This window comes from Diuraphis noxia, unplaced genomic scaffold, assembly GCF_037042655.1.
Source record: "Diuraphis noxia isolate RWA-SAM2 unplaced genomic scaffold, SU_Dnox_SAM2 contig0003, whole genome shotgun sequence".
NCBI classification, from domain to species: domain Eukaryota; kingdom Metazoa; phylum Arthropoda; class Insecta; order Hemiptera; family Aphididae; genus Diuraphis; species Diuraphis noxia.
In genome coordinates this window covers 21750829-21774253 of record NW_028301713.1, presented here as the reverse complement: position 1 = coordinate 21774253, position 23425 = coordinate 21750829, and the positions used below count along the sequence as shown (strand labels likewise).

The 23425-nt window shown below is 25.5% G+C and overlaps 1 protein-coding gene across 4 annotated transcripts; it reads right to left on the bottom strand.

Annotated features, from left to right (window-relative positions):
• Positions 1-501: 501 nt before the first annotated feature.
• Positions 502-22974, bottom strand: LOC107162258 (serine/threonine-protein phosphatase 2A 56 kDa regulatory subunit gamma isoform-like). Of its 4 annotated transcripts, XR_001505974.2 has the most exons (14): positions 22799-22974; positions 21786-21851; positions 18060-18234; positions 4767-4969; positions 4501-4704; positions 4302-4432; positions 4177-4236; positions 3907-4120; positions 3721-3840; positions 2441-2568; positions 1954-2055; positions 1682-1883; positions 1402-1601; positions 502-712 (listed from the first exon to the last, which is right to left on the bottom strand). XR_001505974.2 is itself a non-coding variant. In XM_015509080.2 (13 exons), exons 1-13 carry the CDS (start codon positions 22829-22831, stop codon positions 1461-1463), a joined length of 1779 nt encoding a protein of 592 aa, XP_015364566.1. In that variant the 5' UTR covers positions 22832-22974; the 3' UTR covers positions 997-1460. The 4 variants fall into 4 exon arrangements, 1 of the variants encoding a protein (XP_015364566.1); XR_016190839.1 differs by lacking the exons at positions 18060-18234; positions 21786-21851; positions 22799-22974 and adding exons at positions 12229-12640; positions 13657-14076; XR_016190840.1 differs by lacking the exons at positions 18060-18234; positions 21786-21851; positions 22799-22974 and adding exons at positions 12229-12640; positions 13715-14076.
• Between the last annotated feature and the right edge of the window lie 451 nt (positions 22975-23425).

Sequence of the window (23425 nt, the reverse complement as noted above, 5' to 3'; positions counted from 1 at the left end):
CTAATTAGTGTATTACATGAGTATAATATTAAATTGAATTAAAATTTATGTTTAAAATCAAGTATAATACATTATTTTATGAATGCATATTATATCAAATAAATCTAAAAATTTTATTCTTCTTCAGACAAAAATATGTTTTTCAATTAGTTAAAAGTTTTTATTCTTGGTAGGTTATTACACTACTTCAAATATTATAATATTGTGTATGCTAAAAATGAAAATACTAATAAAATGCATCCACGTTTTTTTATGTACAAAAAATGTTTTATTACATCTGTATGAAAAAAAAATATAAGTTAAAAAAGGAATAATAATAGTAATAATAATCATAGTAGTAATAATAATAAAAATAAACCAACATGAGAATCAATAAAAATCTCTGAAATTATTCTTGAATGCAATCTCACTTAATTTTTGTTATGTACCATTTAAAAATGAATACTTTCATAGAAACAAAAATTAAAACTAATATATTGTGGTAAATAAAAAAAATTTAAATGACACGTTTAATGTTTATTTTAAAAATAAATAACACAACCGAAGTAGATAAGAGTGCGTTCACTTCACATGATTTTCTTCATTCACATTTTGGAAAATTACTGGTTGAACTACTTATAACATGTTAATCCTAACAAAAGATAAACTCAACATTTAAATGACCCCTAATGAGATGAATAACCATTATAACTTTTTTTTTTTTTGAGTAATCCTGTGAAAAAAAAAAGAATATTTGGTACAATTTGACAATAATACTTTTTTTCTGGTTTGTGTTTTGTTACAATCAATATCAAATCTATTAAAAGATAATCAACTTTAGTTGATTAAGAATAGAACACAATTTGTTTTTACTAAAGCAGAGAGTAAAGCTACATCATGCCCAAGATTAAAAATATAGTGACCAAATCTTGTTTTTATAAAAGCTAGTTCATTCCATGAGTAATAAATAAATACCATAATTCCTTGTATCACAATTAACAAAAATAAAACTATTGATTTAACTGCTCTTTGGCTTATTTTTAATAAATTATCAAGTACAATAATACTTTGTTAGATATTAAACAAACAAAACAAATATATACAATAAAAAGCTGCATTATTATAATTATAGTATTTAAAGACTTGATAAAATAAATGTTTAAGAATTGATACACTTCAGAAATTAATTTTCTCATACATCTAATATATGCCCAGCAGTATAAAATATTAAAAAAATTTTTTTTAACCACAATCAAAATATATATATATATAATAATTTTATAATAACATATTTAAGAGTATAATTTATTTTTAATTAAATGTCACTAGTTTAGGCTGTTGCATAAATGAAAATAACATAATATAAGTTTGACATAAATTACTTATAAAAATAATATTATTAAATCAAAATAATGAATTCACCTTAGTTGTTTAGACTCTTTATATAGAAATAAAATGGTTATCACAATTGAAACAATTGGCTAGCATTTATTAACATCAGGTGGTGTAGCTAGATATTCATCGGCTCTCTTATGATCATTTAATGCCCTCAAAGTGTATGTGTCATGTGGTAATTCAGATTTACGCCTCAATAAAGGTTTTTCTTTTCGATTTTTACGGTTCTACAAAAAAAAAAAAATGTGTATATAAATAATTTATTGTCTTAAGTATACGGAAATATTTATTAGTAAGTTAATATTACATCTGTATCGATATGATACTTGGTATCCTCTTCCAAAGTTTTCAAATCAATAGTCGGGTCTAAGTCGTTAATTGGTGACCTTGCAAGGTCAGTATAAAATGACAAACTATTATCAATAGATACTGTAAAATTGGGATTCCTTTTAGCCAACTCTTCAACTCGATGCCACTTTTCATCTCGTTTTTTTAACTTTTCCATTTCACTAAGAGGATAAACAAAACCATTGAGGTAAAAAAATGTAGTATAGTTATAAAATAATTAAATATACATACGTCTTCCTATCTTCTTTAAATTGTTGTGTGCACGAATGAAATAGTACAGGATTAGTTTCAGTAAATATTTTTAATGCATTGTACATTAGACCATGTATATTTCTGGAATAAGATAATAAAAAATATAATAATTTTATATTTATTATATATAATAATCATTGTAATATGTATATTGTACAGAATTTTAAATTGTTTAATAAATTACACATTTTTAAAAATCCCAGTAACACTTTTAAATAATTTAAAAAATAATTTTCCAAAATTAAGACTGAGACAAAGATGGTGATTAACGCTTTTAGAGGCAGAAATCAGCTAAACATTTAATGCTAAAGTACTTGAATTACATATTTTTTTAAAAAAAGGAAATATACAAACAAATATCATAAAACAAAATTATGAGCTTATAAAAGTAAATCCTGGACGTTATTCTGAATAGCTACAATGAATTAATTTTTGCTTAGTATATATAATTTTTAAGATTAATTACTTATTCCAATGAGTTTTAGAATTTTTGTATAACACTGGAAACATGATTGGCAAAATTTCATCAACATTTTCAGACATTAGTGACATAATATACTCATTGTTCCAAAAGTAAAGTGCTCTCTCTGCAACCTAAAATATAAATTAACCTTCATTAATATGATCCAAAAAATGGTATCTATTATTCATAAATTAAATAACACTTTAAATCTGTTACCAATAAAATAATGATATACTTATCATTGTTTATTTAATTTTATATATAATAAACATTTCTTTTATTATATCATTAAATAATACAATTATATTTATTTATTATTGTTTTTATATTTAAAATGTAGACGAGTGGATACCATTCTGTTGTAAGTTGTAAAACATGTCATTGTATTTTTTATTTGAATTCAATGATAAATCATTGGATACAAAAAAATAATTCTGAGCAGTAATGTTGTGTCATCTTAGCATACTTGTATAACAACAAATTTAAAAAAAAAAAACTGCATGGAAATCAATAGCACAAGAACCGGCAGAATTTATTAAAAATTTTACCATGTTTGGAAAATAGTTAAAACATTTGGTGAAAATTTTGTGTCTAAGGTTATTTTATTTAGAATTACAACAAAATATCAAAATTCAATAAATGAAAATTCAGTAATCTACTATTGAAAACCCAATACCATATAAATTTTAAATTCAAATATTCATAAAAAAATTAATGTTACCTTTCTGTTAACTTTTTTTTTTGTTTAAAGTGGATATATTTGTGAAAAATCTTCTATTAAAATTTCTAATGTTAGCTATGGAAAGAAAAAGTTTTATGAATTTCTAACTGAAAAATAATTTGAAAATTTTATAAAAATGTTAACATTGAATTTATATAAAAATATGATAATATCTATGTGTTTTTAATGTTTTTGAACTTCAATTAAAGAAACACACGAGGAAATTTGCATTATATTTTCAACCTTTTTCACTAAGTAAAAAGTTTTAACCACAAATAACTTTAAAACATTTTTATGAAATTTAAAACATTTCTTAAGCTATAAATAATTAATGAGACAAAATATTTAGAAAATATCGTCATTTATGAAAAAAAGGATAATATAATTAATATTTGATGAACATTTGAAATGTATACAGATATTAGTTTTTGAGATACACAGAAAAAAATTAATTTGATTTGGGTAAAAATAACCATTTTTTTGTTTTTACTTTAAAAATAATTTTTTATTTTTAAATTAATTTAAACTTAAATATAATTTTAATTTTAAATTAATGACATACTTGAAAATGTTGACTAGAGACACATCTAGCTAATTGATGTATTAATGGCTTAAGGACTTTTCGAAATTCCAGTGGTTCAATTATGTCCAAAATTTCTTCTAATTCGTTAAGAAACATAACCTGTAATTAGGAAACAGTATTTGGTGATTATTTATATTTTCATTTAAATGCATGATATATTATTACTTCTTTTGGGGAATGTGTTTTTGGCCAAAACTTTAACAAACTTCTGATAACTGGTTCTGTAAGAGATGGATCTTTTTCAAGAAACTGCACAATACAATAAGCCAATTGTGGATGATACACAGATAAAGATTTCACTTTGTGTAATGGTAGTAGAACTTTTAGCAAGAATACTTTGTGCTCCTCTTTCAAAGGCAATGCAAAACCATTGACAATGCTAATTTAAAAAAATGTATTAAATCATAGTTTAATAATCATATAAACTAAAAATACCTTCCTAATATTTCTAAAAGCTCTGCAATGCCATTATGATGTTCTGTTTCATATATAAAACTATAAAAAATAAAAATGTATAAGTAATTACACAGTCATAAAAATATTAACTGTTTTTTTTTTACCTATAAAATATGTTGTTTATCTGTTTTCGTATGTATGCTCGCAAACTTAAAAATTTACCATAAATCCGATGCAGTATAGTTTTCAAAAAGTCTCTCTCTCGTGGATCTTCTGAATCAAATAGTTCTAACAACTAGATGTAAATAAAAAATATTTTCACAATTACAGCCCAATCAAAATAACTCAAATAATATTTATTACCTGAAGAACAAATTTCTGATCAATGTAGTTCTTAGCTACATGGGGCTGAAAGTCTTGAGACTCTAGAAACCTAAGAAAGAACTCATATACCAGTTGCAAATGAGGCCAGGCTGCTTCTAATAGAGGTTCATCTTCTTCTGGATCAAACTCTGCACCATTGGGATTACTTGATGGAGGCAGGCTACGAAATAAATTTACTCCAAACTAAAATTAAAAAATGTTATTACTTGTACATAAATAGTATACTTGTATTTTTTATTCCTTACCATTCTTACAGCTTCGGGATATATAGCTTCAGTAAGCACATTACCGTGATTAGATGACAAATAGTCTACCATTTCATGTAATGTTTCTCGCTTGATTTCTTTCCATTTTAGATCAGACTGTGGATCAGAAATAAAGTCAAATAACACACAGCACTGTTGCATTTTCTGAATAAGCAACTGTTCTCTTTCAGATGCATTGGCTTCTGCAATTAAAAAATGCTTGTATTAGAGAATAATACAATATCAAAATATTTTTTCCAAATTTCAATAAAATATTCTTAATAATATTAAAATGAGTAATATAATTAAATAATTAACCAAAAAATATGAAAATTAAATACTGTATTCATCAAGTATTCAATGAATTAGCTACAGTAGTACAATTTTCAAAGTCAAATATTAAAACGTATTATATTTTACCTCTTAATTGCATTATCAACAACTTTTAAACTAATATTTTTTTAAAACACATATTCAATACATATTATTAATATCAAAACTAAAATATTTTAGAAATCTAAAATATATACTGTATATCATTATGAACTAAAACTATACTGTGAACATATTTTTTTTACCAACGTTTATGTGGTCCAATTCCTTAAGATAATTAAATAGGTTTGAATATAAACAAATGTTGAGCTTCATTGCCAAATAACATAATAATAGTATTACAGAGTATTCTCCATTAATTGTATTAATGATTATATTTTAAACTGGTTAAGTACATAAAACAAGTAAAACTTTTTTAATAACTAAATATAAAATTAATTATTTTAATGATTATTGTATTAATATGTCAAATAATAATAATAGTATGCTTAACTTTAAGATATACTAATAATAGAACAACACAATATTCTGTTTCCACAAATCAGTGTCCTATAAACAGCAATTTAGTACAGTAGTACTATTCATATGTATTCACATTTCACGCATATTTTGAAGATTTATTATGTATAAGCATTAAAAAAAAAAATACCACAAATTAACAATTAAATAGTTCAATGGAGTTTTAAAATTGAATGGTTTTTAGTTTAGCAATTTTATCTTCACAAGGAACATTGTATGTGCTATGTTAATAGGTGTTGGCAATCTAGTAATAGTCTGATCTATAAATTTAAACTAGATTCAAGACTAGAATTTTGAAATTTTTAGAAAGGAGCTACTTCATAAGAAATTTTCCGAAAAAAATAAATTTGACCAGATTTAATATATTGTTATAGACACAATTATGGCAAGATAAAATATCATTGGCATTAATCCATTTGATAAATGTTCAAAAACTTTTATTATCAATTATTTTTATAAGCTAAGACTTCAAACTTCAAACTTCTAATTAAGTTTATTTATTATAAAAAAATCAGTACCGATCAACTTTTAATGTGATTATCATTACAATCTAATCTTCAATAATAATGCATGAATACATGTAAGACACACAGTCATGAATACCGGATTTTCCCTGCTTATTGAGGTTCATACCCTTTCAACAAAATTTTTCATTTAAACATTTAACACATAGACCTTCGCCTTCACATCCATTCATTTTATAAAGTTCACAGTCAAATGAAAACATCATAAATTCATAATGATAAACTGTAAGCTAACAATGTTAGTTTATTAATGATACAATTTTTTATTTTTTTATTTTTTGTGCATGACCCGCACTGTTCTGTATTAATTTGTGTTGAGACAAGTGACAAATACCAAAACGATTATTTGACATGGTCATTATTCATTACCTAATCAATATTTAATATTATGTCATTTAAATAATTTAGACTTTATCTATGTAGTATAATGTATAGTGTATACTATGCGTAAATCAAAGTTTTTGTAATTGTCAGTGATGTTATTTTGAGGTTTTAAACTTTAAACCCCCCAACCTAGAATTTATTTTTACGATATAAATGTGAAAATAATTGTGTAATATATATAGCCATCTGGTGTATATAATAATATATCCCTCCCACTAATTGAAAATTTCTGTGTATCCCATTAGTCAATTAGTTTTGTATTTTCTTATTCTAAATAGAAAGTAGGTAACATTGATTATAAAAATATTAACAGTAGGTAGGTATAGTACTATTAATACTATCTTCTTGGTGTTTTGTACGTTTTGGTAGCATACAATTCTGAATAATGAATATGACTTAGATTACATAAATAATTGTAATCGTTATTTGTTATCAATTTACATTTGAACAACATTACCTCCCCTTATTGAATATTTATTAAAAAGTGAATGGAATACAGTCAAAAGTCTAATGACAATATATTCGTATGTAATTTATAAGTATTGGAACTATTTTTGTTCAACTACTGGCAAAATATTGAAGTATTCTAAAAATAGATCAACGTTAGCTATAATTATAATCACTAAAAACTCGAGCTTATTAGCCAAAACAATTATTTGTGTAAAATATTTTATATTATAATTACAACTAAAAATACAACGTATATAATGACGATATTTATTTTAATCAATTCTCTTATATAATACATAACTACATGAGGAATGTATTTAGTATAGGTTTTAAATATATTTTTTTTATTCTGTAGAGTGTGGACCGTGGTTCTGAAATTATTCAAACTATATATTTTTACAATAAAATTAATAATGCAAATATATTATATTAAAGAGCATTTAGTATGTAAAGTAAACTATTGAATTTCTTATTTACGATAACCGAAAAGTAACAAAACAAAATAATATTTAATAATAGCAAGTTTAAAATTATGTAAATTTCACAATCAGGTATGAATTACATAACAGATAAGAGTTCTAAAATTACTTTTTAAGTTCAAATGTTCAGTATTAGTTCAAACAACTAATACGACTAAAGATCACAATACTGTAAATACATCTGAAGAATTTGTTGGAAAAGTGCAACAGTGCTAAAATTTGAAATTAGAAAATTTTAAATGTTTATTAATATAGAAAATAATATTTAAATATTTAGTTTAAGACTGACGTAAATTAGAAAATAAATCCTTCAAGGAACATTTGTTAGAGTAAATTACATTTTTGTTTGTTAATTTATAAAATTTTAATTTCGAATCTAAAAATAAAGTATAGGAAGTAGTATATTATAATATGTATGTTATATAACTTGTATAATGTAGTCACCAGAGCATATTTTAAGTAATGTTTTCTGGGTGACATTTCGGTATAATTTTCTACTAGAGGAACATAGGTATACATGAAACCAACCTTTCAAGTACGACGCTTTTTTTTCAATGGATGATATTAGTATCACGTACTTCGTGCGTTAAAAATTTAAAATATTCTCTGATACATAGTTATTATATAAGTAATAGCACATAAGAATAACAAGTTTCTTGCATGCCTAAGTATATAGTAATTGTAATTTTGTAGACACTATACATCATAAGTATCATACTATGCCAAGTAACTTGTTTAACGAATGAGCAATGTTATATTTAATTTGAAGTATCCACTATCCACACATCATACTATAAATACCATGGGCAAATTCTTAAAAGACTTAAAGTATAACTTTGAAAACCCTAAGTATTTATTAAGCTGGGCGTTAAATTATTAGTAATTTTAGATTTTGAGCGGATTGATAAATGTATTGATTTTATGAATTTACGATGATATATTTTTTTCTGTTTTCACGATTAGTACCTAGGTACTAGATAGATGAAAAATTTCATTGATTTTCAATTTCAGATTCTTAATTGGTGGAAAAGTTAATCTAATTGGTATTATTATAAGCGGTCAAAATTTAAAGCGTCATGAAAAAAGGCATTTTTAATTCATACATTTTTTCCTTTTTAAATCTAAGATTCGAAAATTATAATACCTATGTGATATGTAATATAATTTATAAAAGTCCTTAAAATAATAGTGTTTGATCTTTTGAATATACAACAGTAGACAGTATAATACCTAATACCTTATTATTTCTTGACTAAAGAATCTTAGAAAATTAGGATATGTAAATTGTATATATTAATAACACAATTTTCAAAATATACATGTTGCATATCTAAAAGGTTAAAATGACGAAGGGTTAAAACGCACAAGGTTGCTAAGCAATACAAACAGTTGTTATGTTCCATGTGGTTATACACTTATACTAGTGTGTCATAGGGGCTTTAGTACAGTAAAATAGGAATTTAAAATTGAAGGACATAACTTAAATAACAGTCAATATTTAAAGAGATACAACGTATACTATATAAGTTAAAATAAGTTATAAACATTTTCTACTAAAACATTCCGCCAGAAAAAAAAAATTAATAAATAGGTATATTCTAAAGTTAAATTATCTTCAATAAATTTAATGTTTATTTCAGGGAAAAAATATAAGAGAATGTTTTTACTACACTATATGTTTTTCCGTAACTAAAATAATATATACATCATAGTATTGAATATAATATACTCTTGTTAAAGAAATATCCAAGGAAAAACAAAATTTTTCACAAAATACAGTATTATAGACCTTAGATCTGATAGATCATCAATAGTAAGATTTAAGTAGATAGCAAGTTATTGGCGAAATTGTGTTTTTTATTAACTATTCAATATTCATAATTCACTATTATAATTTAGGATATAAATAATGCTGAATGAGTGTAATTAAATAAATAATTGTAGAAAATTTAAATACTTAAAATAGGTACTAAAAATGTAACCTAAAAAAATTTTCTTTTACTAATGGCATAGTTGTCGATGTATTTTGATCAATAAAAAAAAAAAAATAAATAAATAATAATAAAAAGTTAGCTATATTTAATATTTTAAATATTTATAAGTTATTAACATTTAACAAAAAACCTAATAACAAAATTCCACATTCCAATAGCCTTCAGCCTTGAACTTATTTAAACTTATGAGCATAGGCGCAAATTGCAGGGGTGCTAAGGGTGCTTAGCACCCTGAATTTTAATGCTAGCACCCCGAATCCCGTGATTATAACTTATAGTACTATTACCATCACATTTTCAAAATAATTACATTTATTAAAAATTCAAAAACAGTTTTATATTTATTTAATTATTTATAATATAATATGTCGAGTTTACGTCTGGATATATTAAACTGCAATGACGTATAAAACATATTATATAATATCATAATAATTGTGAAATCTTGGACACGTACCACGATGGGTCAGGAAAGACTATCTGACTTATCGATAATTCATATTGAGAGCTATCTAGTCATTGATAAAGACATAATTTTAAATAAGTTTGCTGAAAATAAGCACACATTGCCTTTACATTTTTAATAAATAAATAATAATAATAAAATGTTTAGTTGTGTTTTTATTTATATAATATATAGCATAGTACTATTGGGGTGTGTGAGGGGCTTCGCCCCTCACGAGTTTGGTCTGTTTCCTCAACAATTTTTGGTGTTTAAGCCCCCCTAATGTTTTCTGGTGATTTGCGCCTATGCTTATGAGAATAATTAATTTATAATAATTATAAACTATTTATGATGTAAATAGGTAGATAAATGTCAATTAATATTTAATCTTTAACAATGTACTTGAAAACAAAAATTAAATGTATAAGTTTTTTTTAAATCTAATGTATTTTATAAATAAATATTTTAATAATTTTTATTTTTTAAACAAAATTAACCAAACCAATAAGTCCAAATATCAAGTTGTTATGTTATTATTATACACTAATATACTTATTACTTGTGTATTACTTATATACATGTAACTATACAATATTATTTTATGAAAACGGATGTTCTATAAATATCACAATGTTTCACATGATGGTTACCAGTGGTGTATCCAGAGGGGCTAAGAAAGCTTGTGAGTTGTAGGTTGATTTTCAAGTAGTTATTTACAATACGATTTTTTATTATTATTTATCCCTACTCTATGTTATTTACAATTAAAATTATGCCACTGGAGTAATTCCAATTTTAGTTAATAGAAGAAATATTTATAATTTTTTAAGTTTATCATAACCTTAAAAATGTGCATCGTTTTCAATTTCATTTTTTTGGAATCTACAAGTTTTATACATATACATATACGTGTGCGAAAATTTGGAGGAGATACTTCTAGTTTTAAAATTAGAACCTTCATAACTCCATCATTTATTATTAATTATTTCTTGTTTTGTACAAGTGTTGTCCTGCATGAAAAATGCCAACTCAATACTTTGTTCAAGTTAAGACTGTTAAGAGACATAATTGGCGGCAACTAGTTTTTATTGGGCCGCAGTTAGGAAACACCCGTCAGTCGCTCCTGTCTCATCAATTATACCTGTATACTTGCCGTGTAGTATTGCCATGCCCCAAGTGGGCCGCCAAGTACGTTTATTAACTTGAACAGAGAATATATGATTTTAATTTTGTCCAACTCGTTATTTATTACTCAGTGTATTGATGTTCAAAACTTAAATATTTTCATCGGCCATCTTGAATCTTAAAATACTTAAGCAAGCACCACTTTAAAATGCGAATTTTGGAAAATACATTCTTAGTACACACTAACATAGTTCAAGCCTCAAACCATCTTGTTTAGGCTCTACGTTGATCAGTCAATGAATCAGCCTGGAACTCTGGACATATTCGAATATATTATATATTATGCCCATCCCGTCCGTCAATGCCCATTGAGACTCGCCTATGATTATGTAAGCAGTAATATAGTGGTTGACTTGGAGGGGGACTGAGTATCTCAACTAATTTTTAGGATACTCAAGCGTACCACTCGTTATTTTTTAAAGGGGAACGCATGGGTCGGGTTGGCTAATTAACTACACAACACATATCTTTACTAACAATTATTATCATATTATATACTACATATCAAAGTTTTTCGTTGTTTAATATATTTTTAGTAAAAATTACCTTAAGTTATACCTAATAAATTATAATATTATTTTATATGTTATGATTCATTGATACGTATTTCTTTATTTTTAATTAGGCTTTTTAAGGGACTCCCCCCTCATAGTTATGAGAGTTTGATCAAAATGGTAGGGGACGCTACTTTTTTTAAAGTAGCTAGAGTACCTCTACTATTTTATTCCTAAGTCAACTACTGGCAGTAAATTATTATAATTTATTGGATAGGCAATCCATCATGTGAGGTGTATATATAAGTGTATAATTTCTAACTCTAAAGTTTCAAATTTATATCAAGCTAGATTAGGCGATTAAGTTTATTGTGTCATCCGGTTGTTTTGTGAAATTACTATATAACCTGACTTCGCCTGAGAAAAATGATGAATTAATTCAAAATACGGAGTTATATAAATAATTTCAAGTGTATGACGATTTTGATGTAACCCAGTTCAGATTTTAATATACCATATAGACAAAAACCTTTGAGGAATTGTACTTGAGAAGTGTTCACCAAAGTTTTAAAATTTTTTTTGGTCTGATTTTGTTCGTAATAGTTTACTTATTACTTATTAAATAATAAACTGGCCTTTGTCATATACGACTCACCGTGAAGCCTGGGCAAGTGCATTGTTGGATCGCAAAACATAATGATTGGAGATCTTTCACGGCTAGCAAGCAAATCCAAACCACTATGGAAGCTTGGGCTTTTGGGCAGAAACGGTACGCCGGACTGTAGATTACCCGCCACCGCTGCAGCAGTGCCGTTGGCAGTTGTACTTAGCGATAGCGTACGACCGCCCGCAGATTTGTTCACTACCATAATCACCGCGCCACAGGCTCTTAACCGTTACACCCATTTAAGATCATCTAGTTCTCGTTACCATAATATAATAACACAAACGTGAGTACCACCACAGCTACTAGCAGAAGACAATGGCATGCCGCTATACGTTCGATGCGTGGTAGGTGTTATTTAGACGTCCAAAACGTAAATTGCGAACATATTTTTGTCAATTTCCTATTCGATACGAAATACATAAGTAAATTAATATCAGGTTTTAACGAGTTTATGATCTGTGTTTGATTGTAGAGTGTAAAAGATCTAACTACCTAAATATTATTTAGTAAATAGTAATAATTCGGCATCTCATGTGTTAAGAAAAAAAACACTACCCATCTAATTAGTAGTTATGAACAAATATGCTTGTTAACTTACACTAGTTGTCAGTTTCAGTTGCAATAACTCAATAATATTTTAAATATTAGATGATTACTGATTAGCATTTGAATAATATCCTATAATGATTTTTAATAACGATATTTAAATTAGCAGAAAAATATAAATACCTAGTGTACTTTTTATTTTATTTCAAATTCCATTAATTGTTTTCTTATTGATAACATATGTTAGTTATAAAGTACCAAAAAAAAGACCGAAAATTGAAACTAGATAATAATATCGCTAAAGCAACAACCTTCAGGATAAGTAAAAAAAATACATAAAATATCGTTGCTATAATGTAAAAACATATGATATATTTATGCATTAATAAAGAATAAAGAATAAAGAATTTATAATATAACCAAATAGTCTAAATCATAAGAGAATTCCAATGAAAAAAAAAAATATAGGTGCAGACGTAAGCACTGTCGGAAAATCGTCGTTAAATCGTTTATCGTAGGTATTTATATTACATTTTAAATTAAACTGTCCGTGACAAGGTGACCCCACCCTCCATCGACCTTTTGGCATTTACCGAACTCGAAACGAAATTAACCACGAACATACAAGTTGTCAGTGAATATCATTTTCTTGGGTGTTACGTGATAAGTAGCCACCGAAAAAAATGTATAATACCTATTATGTCATTGTAATATGACGACTAAACTGTACAACGATCATATGTATTATTATATACATCGAATGCAGTTAACATTTTTACACGATTACGGCGGGAAACAAACGAGATAATATCGTTATGATTCATATTATTGTATACACTCTACAATCGACAGGTGACAATCAAGCAATACCTATATCATTTATTGCAATAATTTATGACGGAATCAAAAACTATTCTGACGTGCATACCAACAACTACAGCGCTAAGGTTTCTCAAACGACGAACAGTAAGATAATATAATAATAATAATTATGATTATAATATTAGTAATATGTGTTCCGATGTCAGAAACGACAGAAACCTCGCGAGTGCGACGGCGACGGTGACAACGACACGATTGCGCGCGCGCGTCCCGGACAAGAGCGATTTTACTGAATTTATTACAATTTTGATTGTTGACAAATTACTACAATAATTCGCTTCACGCTGGCGACAATTAATCGTGAAGACGTACGCGGATCGACGACAACGACGATGACCAAAACTCAAAACATCAAATGTGGTCGAAACGGACGCGCGCGCACGTGCATGGCGTTTCGGCGACGGTGTTTTGCGGACTAGCACGGCGTCTGTGAGCTTTTGGTTCGCGGTGGATCGATGGTGGCGGCTAATAGGTGCGTTGGCGGAGTGGCAGGGTGGAAATGACGGTTGGTAGAATGACAGGACGAGAAAGTGGTGGCCGGGATGAGCGCTGCCATAGGGTAACCAAGGAAACACACGTCGAATACCAGCCGCCGCCGCCGCCACGGTTAGCCTTAGCCAGTGTTGGACGAAGGCTGTGACGAACGCCAGCGACGCCTAGACCGCAGCGCGCAACGACCAAGCACGACGGCCGGGTGGCCAGATGTCGCTACCATCCCCGCGTGGGGCACGTGTGTGCGGCCACCGGCGTAACAAGTGTTGGTCGTGTGCCCAACCGGCGTGGGACCGGCACGTTATTAGTCTTAGCGCCCGTTGGGAGTGCGAATTACAATTTTCAACAAATTAAGCGATAATAAAATAACGGTAATAACTAAAATTGAACATAAGCCGTATAACACGAATAGAAGTCCAATGTCGTTTTTCGTGTGTGAACGTATGATTATCAATAGAAAATACGACGTATCTAACAATGTAGGTATATAATATGTATGCATAGTGTACCAATATATCACCTAATTAAATAGATGGGATAAATTTTACGATTGTACTATTAAATAGGAGGGTGGTTCAACATTCAACCTTTGAAAGCCCCATTCGAAAAAAAAAATACAATTGTTTAGCTGTGTGGGATCGAAGACTTCTTATCTCACATTGATGTTAAAAATGTTGGACCCCCTGAAATTTTAATGGATTTTCTTTTAATGTATGGATAAAAACTTTGATTATACTCGAGAGTTGAACTTTAATAAATGTGAATTTTTATAATTGTACAGTGACATAAAACATAAAACAGCTTATTAATTAAGAGGATGACAGTACATACTCGTAATTTGTTTCTCTCAAATAATCATAGACGAATCTACAGGGTGTGCCTGGTGTGCCAGGGCACACCCTGCGACTAGTATAAACCCGTGTAGTGCCCATAATACTCATTTCAGTTACAATGGTATTGAGTCTAAACATTAAACAATTAGTATTTTAGTTTTAATAAATTTTTATTGGTAAAAATATTGTCAATAAATATTATAGTGATAAGCATAGTTGATAAAAGATCAGCAATATATTCAAGAATAGAGAAAAAACGCCTGTTTATTTAATGCACGGCTATAGTCGTAATTTGTAGTCATAACCATAGTTATTTTATGTAATTTAATTTTACCAGTAATTATCATTTTTATGGTAATTGACAAAATGAAAAATGCTTTATTTCGTATTAAGTATTAACATTTAACACAGAAGTATTAAGTATAATATCATGTCGCCTATAACTAGATATCAGTTATAATATATATTTCATACAATTTTTTGTTATTAATGATATAAAATAAAATAATATTATATTTAATACAATTCTTTGTTATTAATAATAATAAAAATAAGATGTTATAATTGTTGTATTAAACTTCCAAGAATTTTAAACATAATTGATTAACAATTTAATTGTTGGTTCTAAGTATATGTCCAAAAAAATAATTGAGTAACATATATTTAACTTTGCAATAGTTGTAGTTTATTAAATTGAATAATTTTGAAAGATTACATGTGTATTTTACAGCATGAAAAATAGCATCTAAACTAGGTAATAAAAATTAATCTTAATAATATTATTTAATATTATTAATGTTATTTCAAATGGGAAACATATTTTAAACGTGTGATAACTGAGAGGTAGTTTGAACTACCTAAGGCTTTTTTGAGGTAAAGGCACACCCTGCTATGGATTCCTAGATTCGCCTATGCAAATAATCACAACATTGTAAATTTGCAGAGTTCAGCAGAACCAACCTTGAAGTGTTTGCTTTAGTGTACGAGTGAATTGACATATCATCAAACTTAAGAACATAATCTACATTTTTATAAAATGATTTTTTATGATATTTCAATTTTTATGACAGTTAAGTATGAGCATATACTCGTATTGCGAATTTAAAAATGCTCGTATCTTGTATTTAAATATAATGTATCAAGACACAGGTTATGTGTTTTTGTATTAAAGGAAAAATAATAAACAGAATCTTAAAAAAACTTTTCAATTACAGTTGAGTCTCAACAACTCAAATTTCAAGGAAGGAAAAAATTTAATTTAACTTTTGTAGTTATGAGTTACAAAACTTGATTTTTTTTTTAAATACGAACTAATTTGAGTTAGCTATTTTATTATTTTATATTTATTTATAAGCTACAATTACAATTAAAAGATTACATTTAAAATAATATTTCCTATGTTTAATTTTATCGGTGTCAACTGTCAATTATATTTGATCTAAAATTTGTAATTTATTCTTTACTGTTTCTTCCTCCTAAAATATTCTCTTTTAAAACAAATATTTGATTCTTATTATAAAATTTAAGTTATGACTTTGAGTTTGCTCAACTATTTTTTATATTTGACTTATCGCAACAAATATTGCTTGGATGAATAAGAAGTTTTTTAGGGACAAAAAAAATGGGAGTTATCAAGGTTTTCGAGTAATTAAGACTTGACTATATTTAAAATATCAATAGCCTTTTTACAGTTAATGATTTTTTTACTTTAAGCCAACGTTACCAATTATCAATAAATATCATTCCATTTTATAAATCTCAAGCCCATATAACTTATAGCAAAATTTATGAAGTTCATCAATTATAATAATGAAATATGTGTTTGTTTATTTTGGATGTATTTATTGACTTATTGTGCAACAACAGTTTTCAAAATTGTGAATGAAAAAATTTTTTTAAATAAAAATCTGTAAATAGAAAAAAAATGGTTATTCAATGACCAACTATAGACCAAGCTATATTAAAATGTTATCATTGTTTCAACGCCAACGCCAACACAAATATATTCAAAGGCGCAACAACACATGGCTAAATTAATAATTTAAATATTTTTACCTACTTTCGACCCACTTTGATTTTTAGTTCTATAACTAAAAATGTAAATGTATTAATTATTTAATCCTATCCATTATTTATAAAATTATTTGACAACATTTTTTAATTGTCCATTATATGAATTATTTTAACCTTCCTCCCCTTTAAGGTAACTTTAATTGTGTCTTAACATTTACGGATGCAATCAAATTGTATAATAGATTTTTAAAATAGTTATTTAATTTTAATCATCACATTACAAATTATCATAACAAATACTTACCAAATATCTATCAACATTTACAAGCTACATCCATTGTTTAGGAACTAATTTAATTACATAGGATTATTAGTGACTATTTATAGGTCTAGACTGAAGTCATAGATCACCAAACGCACCTGATATTTAATGTATATATATATATATATATATATATAAATTCAGAATAATGTACCTACCTAATAAAAAAGTTACTATAACTTAGGATTTTTTTTTATAAAAATTGGTTAATTGTATCGAATGAATATTAAATATAAATTAATTCAGTCAATATATTATAGCGCAATATAACTAATAAAAGATACAACTTTAATCTGATACTTACAGATTAAATTAAACCTTTTTTATTTTTAAATAATAATTTTAATTATTAAATTAAAGTATATTTTTATGTATAAGTAATAACTAATAATTATTAATATATATTGAAAATAGTATTCAATGAGTGTTGCAACAAAAAATTTTTAACTTCATACTTAAATTTTGACTAAAAACTTAATCTAAAATGTATGCTTTAGTGCATTGAGTGAGAGAATCTAAATCACTAGAAATTTATTTAAATCAGTAAAAATATATACAAATAAGTGAATCCATAGAAAAATAAATTGTTATTGTTATTAGGACTATCTGACCATTACAATATATTCTAAATGGCTTTCACGACATTTAAACTCTATCCCCAAAAAATTACTTATAAGTGTCATTTTCAGTTTATTGTCTTATAAATTTAAATATTTAAAACATATGCATACCATGAAGTGATTGTAGAACTTGAAGTTCGCGGTTGGTAGTTACAACATTAAAACGTGAAGAGTTTTGTCTTTTCTCTCTTTTTATTGTGATTGGTCCTAACTTAAGTTTGTTTATTTGTGTTGGTGGAGGACTAGGAGCAGTATTTGAATGTCCAGTAGAAGTGCCATCATGTACCTAAAATACATATTAACAAGAAAATTTAACTTAAAATGTTCAATAAATAGAAGTATTTAAACAAATATTAATGTATAAATACTAGTTACCATTTTACCAACATGTTATTATTTATTAATTTTTATAATTTAGACAAAAGCATTCTAATACATAATTGAAATACATATGATTTAACTAAATCAAATATAGAATAATTAATGAATATTAGTTAATATATTTTGTATATTTACAAACAGTTCATATTAAATAAAATGAAAATACCAATAACTTATCTTTTATTTACAATCACTAATTCAATCTTTTAACTTATCTCATGCCCAACAAACAATACTTGGCTATTATGAACCAAATTTTTCCAGTCACTCAAAACAATAATTTATTAATTATGGAACTTCCTCTGGTATATTGGAGATTTTGAAACTATTTTTTCATGACATCAAGTAGATTATAAAAATGAATATGTACACTGATAAAAAATTATAAAGAATCAATTAATCTAGGCAGACTGTTCACCAGCCTCTGCTTTTAAGGATATTGATAGTATATTGATAATTTATAGTGTTATAACTTGGTTTGTCATATATCCTGGTTTTGTCGGGAATATAGGAATATAGTATTTCGTTATCCCATTAAAGTATTTCGAAACTGCACGAGGAGATTACAAATAAATAGCATCTAGTATCTAATGTTACTACAGTATTACGAAATCTTGATATCAAAATTATGAAGACTTTTATACAGTTATAACTTATAACAGTCACAGGTTGTGTTTGTATTGTATTTTAGATATTTTTAAATAACTTTTATAACAACTTATGTGGTACTATGTATTATACATTTAAACTATTTAATTATAAAAAAGAATTTAATCAATATAAATTGAAAAAAAAAACTAAAAGAGAAGTTGAACATTTCAATAGTTTATAAACAACTTAAAAATAATTTAAAATTTAATTATATTTAGAAAATTATAATTAATAGATTTTGAAAAATATTCAAAATTCTATATGGTTATTTGTTTTCAATTTACAAAAAAAAATTGGTTTTGTGAGAAATAGTTGTTAAAAAATATTCTTAATTATTTTGTTTTTCCTATTTAGAACTGGTTATTTTTACTTTTGATCCTATTTTCTTTTCAAAAGAATAAACTAGGTAAAAAATTCAACCAGGAATCACTCATAATGTTGAAAATAAAATTAAACCTTATGATTCCAAAATCTAATGCCTAGCTCATAATAAAAAGAATCGTTATAAAAGTTTAAACCCAATACAATATAATTTGGTTAACACTTTTAATAATTTATATATATTTAGTTATATAAAACGACTATTACAAAAATAGTATATTTTATTATTAGTATACACTATACAGCATATTATTTATTGCCTTAATTAATTATACATAAAGTAGTTTATATATTATAATGTAGTTTTCATAAAAACCTTTATTCCATGTCTACTGTCTACTATTTGATATAATTACTTTTAATTAAATATTTAGATTTTTAAACTATACTAAGAAAATAAAGGCCAGGACTTGTGCCCTTTAAATAAAACAAAAAAAGTATTGCCTATTTAAAAAGTAATTGTGAATGATATAGGTTTTAATAATATTCTAAAAATAAAATTTGTATTTTAATCAGAATGCAAGAAAATTATTAAAATTCAAAATTAATAAACTAAAGTGAAATAATCTACATTAATATCTTATGGCAATTATGATTAAACAATAATAAAACACAGTTAAATAATAATTATTTACGATTGATGAAATATTTAAACTTGGTGCTATACTTACATATGTACATTTTACGATTAATAATATCTTATCAATTGTCTTATATTTTTTTTTGAGGTTTAGTGCCTTACTTTTACAATATTTAATTATTATTGATGTTGATAACATTATAAAACAGGAAAAAAAATATTAAAAATTATATTAAGCAAAAAGTATATAAACTATAAAAGAATAAAACTTAATAGAATTAAGACATGCAGTGAGTCTTACTATTCTGCTTAATGCAGTATATATCATTATACAGATATCACTGGTAGTTAAACATATTAAAATCTTGCATATTAATATGTTACGCAAATTATGAAACTTATACATCTTATGTTTAGATCATTCTTATTAATATCATATCATAATATATTATATAATTAGGTTAAGCCACTTTTTAATAAAATAAGGAGTTCAAATGTAGTAGAACTATAACAACCGCATTACCGGGTAATTGCGATAAACTGTTAAGTATTGTATTTTGTTATTTCATTAATAATTATATTTCTGATTTGTTTCAAAATATATTGCAGTAAAGTTACTAATTTTTTTTTTTTATATAATAATAAAATTCCAATTCAAAAATTGAGTTTTTAATTTTATTATCTCTAAACAATAATCAAAATTAACTAAACAATTTTTTTTTTTGTAAATTTTAAAAACATTTATTTGAAGGAATTATTTAATTGTTGATATATATTATTAGAACTTGAGTTTAAACTTTAATTGTTAATATAGTATTATAATCTATTATAATGAATTTAAAATACATATATTATAATGTTTTTAACTGTCAAAAAAAATTCACACAAACACACACACACACACACTACATTTTATTCATACATTTTTAGTTACCCCGCTTATTTTGAGCCACTTCCACCACTGCCAATACTATGCAATAATCAATAGATTTGATTATAATTGTTAGTATTCAATTTTAGACCCTAAATAATTATTTCATACATGGAATTATATAAAATTGATTAATATTGTTGTTAAATAAAGTTTTTTTTATTATTTTGCATTTTATAAACAAAAGATTTCTGAAAATGTGGTGTTTAATACTTTTCCAGTCAACTAAATTAAACATAATGCAATGCTTCTGAGAAAATTTAAAAGTGTATTCATGAAAAGTGCCTTATAGAAAAGATTTTTTATATATAAAGTTGTTATTTAAAACAAAACAAATTTAAAAAATCCCGATCAATTTAAAATGATAATCATATTTAGTTATACTAACTAATAGCAGAAATAATAAATTGTTTAATACTCGAAAATTACATTTATTAGACAGGATTCAAGTAATTAGGACTTTCATAAATTGAAACTTGTAATTGTTTTGAATGAAATAAATTTTTTAAGGCATTCTGACATCAATTATGGATTATAAAGGACTGAAGTCTACTTAAAATTTAAATACACTTGAAATATCAAAAAATATTCTTAGAAAAATATACAATAAGGCATAGGCCAATACAATTTATACATAATATGCCGTGTACTATAATATTTAAAATTTTATGATTTATTTCAAATCTATTTTATATACTATACAAGAAATAAGAATCTTGACAACTACTTTCTGGTTATTATGAGTGCTTAGTAAAATTTAGCATGCTGATCGGAACTTTTATTTTATTATCTATCATAATTTATGATAACCATAATAATAATAATTTTATAGGTGACAATGGAGGTGAAATATTTTTTCATGATACCTACTTGGTATTTTATATTTAAAAAATAAGTTGTTAACAAAACTTACATCATCTCCTGTCATTTCTGCTCCTGATCCATTTTTTACATCAACATTTTTGGATTTGGAAATATCCTAGAATATAAAAAATTATTAAAACAACATGAAATATATAATATATATATATATATTTATTTTTGCTCATCTATGAAATAAATAATGTACCTACCATTGCTCAAACATTTTTTTTTTTAAATGAAATTTGCAATCTGTACTTAATAGCACAATAATTAAATGTGTAACAAAAATAGTCATATTAAAATATATTAAACATATAACAATATAATCATGCATTCATGAATATCAATCAACAATATGTTAGTTGAGGACAAAATTCAATTATATTGTAATAACTTTATGAAAACAGTCATTATTTAAGTATTTTCATGATATAAGTAATCCTAAATGTATTCTTTAAAATTATGGTTTGATGATTACCTATACTATTATCTTCATTTCGCTACTTTCCAAAGTTATACAAATTAAATTTTAAATAGAAAACAATTATTTTAACTATTTTAAAATCTTGAATACACAAATAGGTACATTATATAATAAATATTAGTATATTAGTCAGATGTACTAACACAATTTATCCATATATCTATTTATTATTCCCATAAACATAATTGTACTTTCATGCCATAGTTAATAACATAAAATGTACTGAAAATATGTTATCGCATTTAAGTTTATAATATTAGTCTTCATATTTAAATGTTGTGATATCAAAATGTATTGGAATGTTTATCTAATAATATACAGTAGTATATTTACTAATTTTATATAGAATTTTATAAAATAATACCTTCAAAGGTATTATTAGGTATTAAAATCTAATGTTTAGAAGTTATCAATTATATACATATATACTAATAACAATCGAACCTGTGAAATAATATAATTGAGCAGAAATTGAGGGGAAGTACGTATGAAAAAAAAAAAAATGAAGTAAAAAATCATTAGAATAGCAAATACATAGGCGATAGGCCAAAACAAATGTATGTTGAGGAATCGTTTACCTTGTCTTTTTTCAGTAATATCCTATTTGGCATTTTCAATTCGTTTACTATATCACATACGTTCTGAAACACAATACAATTATAATTACGTGTATTGAAATTAGTAAACTCAAAACTCAAAACGTATTAAACTTTCCCACGAAACTCGGTACTTTTTCGTTTTTTTATTGTCAACACAATGAACTACGTGACAGTTGGTTAAGTGGAAAAGGAAACCTTTCGGTTATCTGTGTAACAAACGTATACAACATCAGTTCATTTCAGATAGACAATAGGCATGAATGATCAATGATTAATGAATAATATGCAATGTGCATAAATTGCGTATTGGATAATAAGCACAATAATTTAAAATTTAAGAATTAAGATAATAATATTATTATTCTTATATAGATAATATTTATTTAATTAATAATAATAAACTGTTGTAGTGTACCAAACTACCAACTAGTGTTGATACATTGAGTTGAAGTACTATACCTACTTAGGCTACTTATATTCTGTGTAATGTGTCCTGTAAATTATAATACTTGTTACTATATGCTCACTTGTCTTATAATCTTGTCAAAAATTAATAAACTAATAAATAATATGTTAATCAGATAGGTAATATTTGATTATTATAAT

Excerpts from the sequence above, each read along its gene's own strand:
- LOC107162258 (XM_015509080.2), bottom strand. The coding sequence starts at position 22,831 with ATGCCAAATAGGATATTACTGAAAAAAGACAAG. Across the intron at positions 21,852-22,798 it reads TATTACTGAAAAAAGACAAG|GATATTTCCAAATCCAAAAA; the intron begins GTAAACGATTCC and ends TTTATATTCTAG. Across the intron at positions 4,121-4,176 it reads CTTTTAGAAATATTAGGAAG|CATTGTCAATGGTTTTGCAT; the intron begins GTATTTTTAGTT and ends TTTTTAAATTAG.